General features: G+C 54.5%; 2 protein-coding genes across 2 annotated transcripts in view; both read left to right on the forward strand.

The window, feature by feature from the left end:
- Positions 1-4,541, forward strand: part of LOC125024603 — an 18,377-nt gene extending 13,836 nt beyond the window's left edge. The window contains exon 2 of the mRNA XM_047612419.1: positions 4,392-4,541. Within this exon, the coding sequence (XP_047468375.1) occupies positions 4,392-4,480 (89 nt within the window). The 3' untranslated portion in view covers positions 4,481-4,541. The remainder of the gene's footprint in view (positions 1-4,391) is intronic.
- The window catches only part of LOC125024600 (extracellular serine/threonine protein kinase four-jointed-like), a 3,277-nt gene continuing 317 nt past the window's right edge, over positions 4,541-7,500 (forward strand). The window contains exons 1-4 of the mRNA XM_047612416.1: positions 4,541-5,746; positions 6,275-6,475; positions 6,719-7,052; positions 7,276-7,500. The exon at positions 7,276-7,500 is cut by the window's right edge and continues 317 nt beyond it. Coding sequence (XP_047468372.1) covers positions 4,806-5,746; positions 6,275-6,475; positions 6,719-7,052; positions 7,276-7,500 — 1,701 coding nt within the window. The 5' untranslated portion in view covers positions 4,541-4,805. The remainder of the gene's footprint in view (positions 5,747-6,274; positions 6,476-6,718; positions 7,053-7,275) is intronic.

The raw sequence follows: 7,500 nt of genomic DNA on the forward strand, positions 1-7,500 counted from the left end.
GTATTGGTAATGGCAGTAGCAGTATCAAAATTACAACAACAGAAATAACAGCTAAAACAGGAAAAAATATTACCCTTACTGTTTCTAGATTAACCATGTTACAGTCATATATATATATATATATATATATATATATATATATATATATATGACGTAGACTTGTTACAGCCATATCCATGGTGTATTAAACTGCATCCCAAAGTTCAAGATTTATGGCAGTGCCCTGCGTTTACGCGGGATCGGCGCTGAGCCCCTCTCAGACGCCTCGCGCCCCTTAAGCTGGTGTTCTGTCCGCAGCAGCGTCGGGAGGGCCTCGGCAGCGCTTAGGACGAAGGCACGGAGGCCGACGGGGGAGGGAGAGAGAAACTCCTGTTGGGCGAGTCCGCGCGAGGCCCAGGGCGGGATTCACGCAGGGAGCGAAGGCAAATGAAAGCGGGTTTAGAAAGAAGCCTGGACTGAGTGCAGTTGCTTTTGTTGTGGCTCTGCGTTTCGTTTCATCGGCCTTGTTATCAACTTCGGTCGAACGAAAGCAATTGAAACATCTTTGCTCAACGCTCCTCGTTGTGCTCGCGCGATTTTTTGTCTCCAGCTTATAATTTTCCTTCATCCTCCCCCACCGCCTCTGCCCTCCCCTCCGCCCTCGCTCCTCCCCCTTCATCACCCCTCTCTTCGCCCCTTCCCCCTCCCTTCCTCTGGCCCTCACAGCCTCCCTCTCTCCCTCGACCCCTCACCCCTTCTGTTCTTTATCCCCCTCTCCCCCTTCCCCGTTCTCCCAAAAGCCTCGCCTCTCTTGCTTAATCTTATATTCCTTGTGTTTGTTGTGCGCTGAATAAACTCTGGGTCCTCTGAATTATGCGTTTGTATATTTTTGTTTCTGTTTATTACTTTATTTTTGTTGTTTGAATTTCTCTGTTACTTAATACGTGTATCAAGCTATTTCTTTATTGATCAATCGGTGAATATTGGTATAGATTGTTTATCGGTTGTGTCGCTGTTCGTACCATTTTTGTTTTATTATAAATCATTTATTTATTTTAATTATTTATTTATTTATTTATTTATTTATTTTAATTTTTTAGTTACTCTCTCTCTCTCTTCTTTCTTTTTTCCTTCTTCCTCCCCGTTCATAAACTTTCTATTCCTGTAACATTTTTTTGCGCAGATTGTTTTTTTTTCGCCAATGCTGATAGCGCGGGAATTTCTCTGCCCTCTCGGGGCTTCTGCCGTCGTCCGTTTCTTCATCCTCTCTCCGTTCCCTTTAATTAGTGAGAGAGAGAGAGAGAGAGAGAGAGAGAGAGAGAGAGAGAGAGAGAGAGAGAGAGAGAGAGAGAGAGAGAGAGAGAGAGCGAGAGAGAGAAAGAGAGAGAGAGAGAGAGAGAGAGAGGGAGAGAGAGAGAGAGAGGGAGAGAGAGAGAGAGAGAGAGAGAGAGAGAGAGAGAGAGAGAGGGAAGAGGGAGAGAGAGAGAGAGAGGGGAGAGGGAGAGGGAGAGGGAGAAGAGAGGAGAGGGAGAGGGAAGAGGAGAGAGAGAGAGAGAGAGAGAGAGAGAGAGAGATAAGAGAGAAGGGAAGAGAAGATAGAGAGAAGAGAGAGCGATAGAGAGCAGGAGAGAGAGAGAGAGAAGGAGAGATAGAGAGAGAAGAGAGATAAGAGAGAAGGAGAATAGAGAAAAGAAAGAGAGAGAGAGAGAGAAGGAGAGAGAGAGAGAGAAGGAGAGGAGAGAGAAGAGAAGGAGAGAGAGAGAAGAAGGAGAGAGAAAAAGAGAGAGAGAGAGAGAGAGAGAGAGAAGGAGAGAGGGAGAGGAGAAGAGACGAGAAGAGGAGAGGGAGGAGAGGGAGAGGGAGAGTGGAGAGGAGAGGGGGAGAGGGCTCGCGTTCGAAAGAGTCGCGCCGCCGGCGCGCGCGGCGCGCGCCTGTCGCAATCTCGGCGCGCCGTTCTCGCTCTGCGCACCTCTCGCCGTGCGCTCTCGCACTCGCTCCCCGGCCGCGCTCGCGCGCCTTCTCGCACTCGTTTTCTCCTCCTTCTCGTCGACTCGCTCTCCTTCTCCACGCTGCGCTCCGTCGCTGCGCTCTCGATCGTAGCGCCTAGCAGCGCTCGCGACTCGGCTTGCCTGCCCGTACTCTCTTCTGACTGTCTCTGCTCTCCCTCTGTGCCTCCCCTCTCTCGTCCTTGCGGTCGTGGCTCTTGCTCGCGCTCTCGCTCTCGCGTCTCGCGCGCTTCGCGCTCTCTCCCTTCCGCTCCCTCTCTCTCTCTCCGCTCGCGCGCTCCGTGCTCTCGCTCTCGTCTCCCTGTTCCTCTCGCGCCGCCTAGCGCGCGCTCGCGCCTCCTTTCTCTGCTCTTCTCTCGCGTCCGTCGCTCTGACTTCTTTTTCGTCTCTGTCGGCGGCTCGCCTCGTTAGGTATTTTCTTGATTGGCGCCCCTCCATTCCGCTGCGTGCTGTCTCCCTACCTTCTTAGCTTGCTGTCGCTCGGCGCTCTTCTCTCGCGCTTCGCTGTCTCTGTCTTTATTTCGTTTGCGTGCCGCTACGCGGTTCGGCGGTGTTTGCGTCTGCGCTTGCAGGTCCTGCGGTCGCGGTGCCTACCTCTTTAGGTGTATCTTTCTGCTGGTCTCGCTCGTCTCGGGCCCCTCGCTTCTCTACGTTCCTTTGCGCGCGCCGTCTCCGCCGCCCGCGCGCTCTTTCGCCCTTCTCCCGCCCCCCTGCTCTCGCGTTCGCTCCTCCGGCCTCAGTCTCATATCCGGCTACTCTCCCGCGACGTGCCGCTGCTGCCTCTCCTCTGACTCCTGTTCCTATCTCTCGCCCGGCTTCTGCGCGTGCGCTCCATCTCTCCCTTCCGTGACTGACTCTGAACGCCCCTGTTCTCTCTCTCTCGCGCTTTCTACGTCACAGCCCCTTCTCGCTCGCTCGCTCTCGCTCGTACTCCCTTTCTCGGTCGCGCTTCTCCTCTCTTTTCTGGTGCCCTTGACTCTCTTTGCGCTGCTTATCGTCCTTCTCCCTCTCTCTCCTACGACCCCCCTTCTCCCGCTCTTATGATCTCCTCCCTGCTCCTCGCCCTGCGGCGCGCGCGTCCTTCTCCCTACTCTCTTTCTCTCCTTCCCCTTCCTCGCGCTCTTTCTCCGTCCCTGGCTACGCTTACTTCTCCGTCTCGCTCCGCCCGACGCTCTTTCGTCCTTCTCCTCTGCTTCCTTTCTCCTCTCTCTCTCGCTCTCTCCCTCTCCCTCGCTCTCTCCGCTTCCGGCTCTTCGTCGCTCTCTTCTCCTACTCCTCTCGCTCTCTCGTCTCTCGCGGCGCGCGGCGTCTCTCTCTCTTCTCCTCTCTCTCCTCTTCACCCTTCTCATATCTTCCTTCGTGCAGCCGCTGCGTCTCTGCTCTCTCCCTTCTCTTCTTCGTCTTCTCGTGCTGCTGCTCGTCTCCCTTCGCGCCTCTTCTCTCTCTTCCTTACGTCATCCGAGTTCTCTTCGCCGCCTCTCGACTCTCTCCCTTGTTCCGATAGCTCTCGCTCTCTCTCCGTCTCTTCTCTCTCTCTGTCTTCTCTTGCTCCGCGCTCTCTCTCTCTCGTTCGTCCTTCCATGCTCTCGTCCCGTCTCTCTCGCTCGCCTTCTCTCTCTCTCGCTCGCCTTTTTCAGCTTCCGCGCTCCTCTGACTTCGCCTGTCTCTTCTCTCTCGCTCGCCGTCTCGCTCGCTCTTCTGTTACGTCCGTTCTCTACGCGCTCTCGCTCCTGCGCTGCTCGTCTCGCGCTCTCCGGTCTCGCGGCGCCGGCTCTCGCCCCCTGTCTCGTCCTCTCGCTTGGGCTTCCCCCCCTGCCTTCTCTTCCTTCCTCCGTCCCCCCTGCCTGTTTCGCCTGCGTCGCTCGCCCCCCTCCGTCTCCTTTCGCCCACACCCTCCGCCCCCGCCTCCTCTTTCTCTCTCCTTGCTCTTTGCTTCTCCTTCTCGTGCTCTATTCCTCCCTTTCTCTGCTGCGCTCCCTTCTCTTGCTCTCTCCTTCTCTTTCTCTCGCCGTGTCTCGTTCTCTCTCTAGCGCGGCGCGAGCGTGGGGGGGCGAGCCGGCTGGCTGCTGCCTACGGGGAATGGCAGCTGATTGTCAGTAACCGGTCTGACGGCCTCTGCCTTATCAAGGTGTTTTGGACTATTGTTAAGGCTGACGTTACCTTGTTGTGTGCCTTCGGCTCTGCTGCTCGGCTATATGCAGATTTTTGTGGCTTTTTATTATTTATTGATTTATCTATTTTTATTATTTCATCATTCGGTGTTCATTTCCCAATCCACGCTTTTAGGGATATCACAGAATATTCTTCTGTATATTTTAGCGCATATTAGCGGTTTTATTGACCTTAATTTGCAGATACTTCAGCATGAGCTTGTCAGTTCGGCACTAATGAGCGCGTGTTTTACAGGTGGCGCAGAGGAGCGTGGGAAGAGCCGAGCGACCTTGCCTTCGCGACACCTGCTGATATCGGGAGGATCTCCAGCCGGGCGCTTGTGAGGGATGATCTCGTCCTGCAGAAGGACGCCGAGGGCATTAGCATAAACAGAGACGCGTGTCGCTCCTTGCGTTGCTCGCTGTGATACATTGCGAGCGGAATCGCAAGTCACGGCAGCTGCAAGTGCGCGACGCCGGCCTCGCACCGAGCACGCTTGCCGACGCGCCGTGCCCGGATGCAGCGACGTGTGGATTACTTCTCGCTTCAGCCGCCCGTCCTCGTGCCACGCCCGCGGCCTCTCGGATCTGGTGTCATGACTCGGCCGTAAGACCTCTTCGGGCGTCCTTTGCGGCTGAGTTGTGGACGACCGACCTCAGGTTCAGGTCTATGATCGTCATCAGCACCATCATGGCGCCGGCAGACTCCCCGCGCCTCAACCTCGCCACGACCTCCCGCGACTTCCTGGCGACGGTCGACTACCCGCTGCGGCCGGCGGTCGCCCGAACGTGGGGCAAACCGCAGCGGCGCCGCAGCAACTGGAAATGCTGCTATTTCCCGCAGTCGTTCCCCGTGTACCGCATGCAGCGGCTAGTAAGTGTGCTGCTTTGTCTGCTGGGCGTGGTCCTCCTGTCGGTGGTGGCGTTCGTGCTCGTGCAGGTAACGCCGCCGCAGGAGATCCTGAGAGGAAGGTTCGGCTACACGAGCGGCGGCGCGGTCGCGAGGGAGAGCGCGGACGCGGCCATGACTCAAGGGGGGCTGGAGGTGGTCAGGACGGCCCGGAAACTCGAGGACCACCCTGAGTACAGACGCAGCCTGGAGGACGACTATAACAGCGAGGACGAGGGGGGCGAAGAGGAGGACGAGGCCGACGACCTGGTGCTCACGGCGGACGGATACGACGACGACGGCTACGAGAGCGAGGAGGAGGATGATTACAACCCCGTCTTCGACATGGACTACTTCGACTTCTCCATAACGGGCGACCGAGGAGGCAAGCAAGGCCCTGGCAGGAGCAGGCAGTCGGCGACGGCCTCGACGTCGACCTTCAAGACGCCGAGGATCAGGGAGAAATGGAAGAACCTTCCGCGAGTGAACCTCAAGAACGACCAGGGGATGAAGGTCGTGGAAGACGGCGTCGTGTTCTCCGCGGCCGCCGAGGAGCTCCTGAAGGAGTCCCACCTCAGCGACGCCACGATAGGGGAGGTGCAGGCCCAGCTCAGGTCGCACAAGGTCGTCAAGCTGGAGGAGCCCAACTGGGAAAAGTGCGGACGACCCAAGAACCAGTGGGTGGAGCTCAGCACGGGAGGAGCGGCCTGTGCGCGGTACAGGTGAGTCATGGAACGCCCTTTGGTACAGAAAGCGGTCATAGGTCGCAGAGGTCACAGGCTTTGTGGCCGCAGGAGGAAGGAGCAGGTAAAATGACCAGAATTTCAGTAAACGAATTGGCCTTCTCTCAGGAGACAGAGAGATTACGCCGAGAAGATAATGTACAGAGGGAAAATTGCACTTAAGATATCCACTGAATGATTTCGAAGCATATGAGATGCCGATATACAGGTAATCTTGGAGCAAATGATTCCTTATGCGGAACTGTACCCTTGTCGTTGTTCCATCTTATTTTGGTGTGTGTATATGCTGTAAACTCCCAAGAGCCTCAGCATTTATTTACATTTGTTAATGAGAGCTTCATCCTTTTCTTTCTCTTATTCCTACTGCTAATGCTTAATTTCCACTGTCGGTTATCACTAATGCCGCGATTTTTAGTATGTATTAGTTATTATTATTACTAATCAGTTGATGTGTTTATTTATATAATTATTTATAGCGTTAATACTGTATTTATTTTATCTTATTAGGTATCCCGACGACTATCTGCTCGTGGGCGAGGTCCTAAGCTTTTACCTGTCGCGGGTCCTGGGCGTGGGCCACGTCCCGCCCGTGGTCCTGGCCGCGCCCGCACACCCACGCTGGTCCGCCGTCGCCTCCGATATGTCGCGGGCGGGCTGGGGGGACGCGCCCGTGGTCGTTCTCACGCCCTGGGTCGAGCGGCTGGTCAGGTCAGTGAGGTGGGAATAGGTCGAATGGAATACTTCATGATTTGGTTATTTGCCAGAAGGTGTAAATTATATATATATATATATATATATATATATATATATATATATATATATATATATATATATATATTCACACATATACAAATACCTTTTTTTACGGAAAAAGTAAACGACACAATTTACCATTTATTTTATATGGATATATGGAATAAAGCAAACTAAAGCCCATTGTGGATTCAACAGAGACCGCATGCCCACCATATTACTGGACGCTCTCTTGAAGGACATCCCTGTAAGCATCTTAGGAGACGAGTATCCTATGGGACCTCCGGAGGTGGTAGGGAAGCACATGCCCTCCGTTGGGTATCGCATTTACCCACCAGTCATGGGCGGAGCAAAGAAATCGCGAGACAGTTTGAAGACGCTGTCAGAGAGGGAGCTGGCGCAGCTGGTGCAGTGGAGTGACTTGCTGGTGTTTGACTATCTGACGGGGAACTACGACCGTCTGGCCTACATGCAGGACGCGGCCGAGAAGGAGGGCCGGCCGCAGATCCTCAGTGGCACCATCCATAACCTGGTGAGTGGAAGGAAGTGCGGCTGCGCGTGATATTTCTTTTCTTTGATATTCATCCTCATTTTTAGTGGTTTGCTGGAAATTTAGGAACTGCAAGAGATTACCTATTTACGTTTAGTGTTTTGGTCGTTCCTTTTGTGTCTAATTCAGAAATGTCCATTTATGTAATTTCCCAGTAGTTCAAATATTGCAGATAAAAATCAAATGAACCTGATTTCCATGGCAGGTTCGGAGCGAGGCGACGGACGCCCTGTGGCTCCTGGACAACGAGTCCGGTCTGATGGACGCCTACAGCCTCCTGTACGGCGCCTCTTCCGACCCTGCCCAGGCCTCCCGGTTCCAGGGCTTCCACACCCGCGCCCTTCGGTCTATGTGCCTCTTCAGGAGGTCAACGATGGAGGCGATTCTCGGATTAGCCAGTCACCCGGAGCCTCACAGCCTCCTGGTGACG

This window comes from Penaeus chinensis, chromosome 43 (genome assembly GCF_019202785.1).
Source record: "Penaeus chinensis breed Huanghai No. 1 chromosome 43, ASM1920278v2, whole genome shotgun sequence".
Taxonomy (NCBI): domain Eukaryota; kingdom Metazoa; phylum Arthropoda; class Malacostraca; order Decapoda; family Penaeidae; genus Penaeus; species Penaeus chinensis.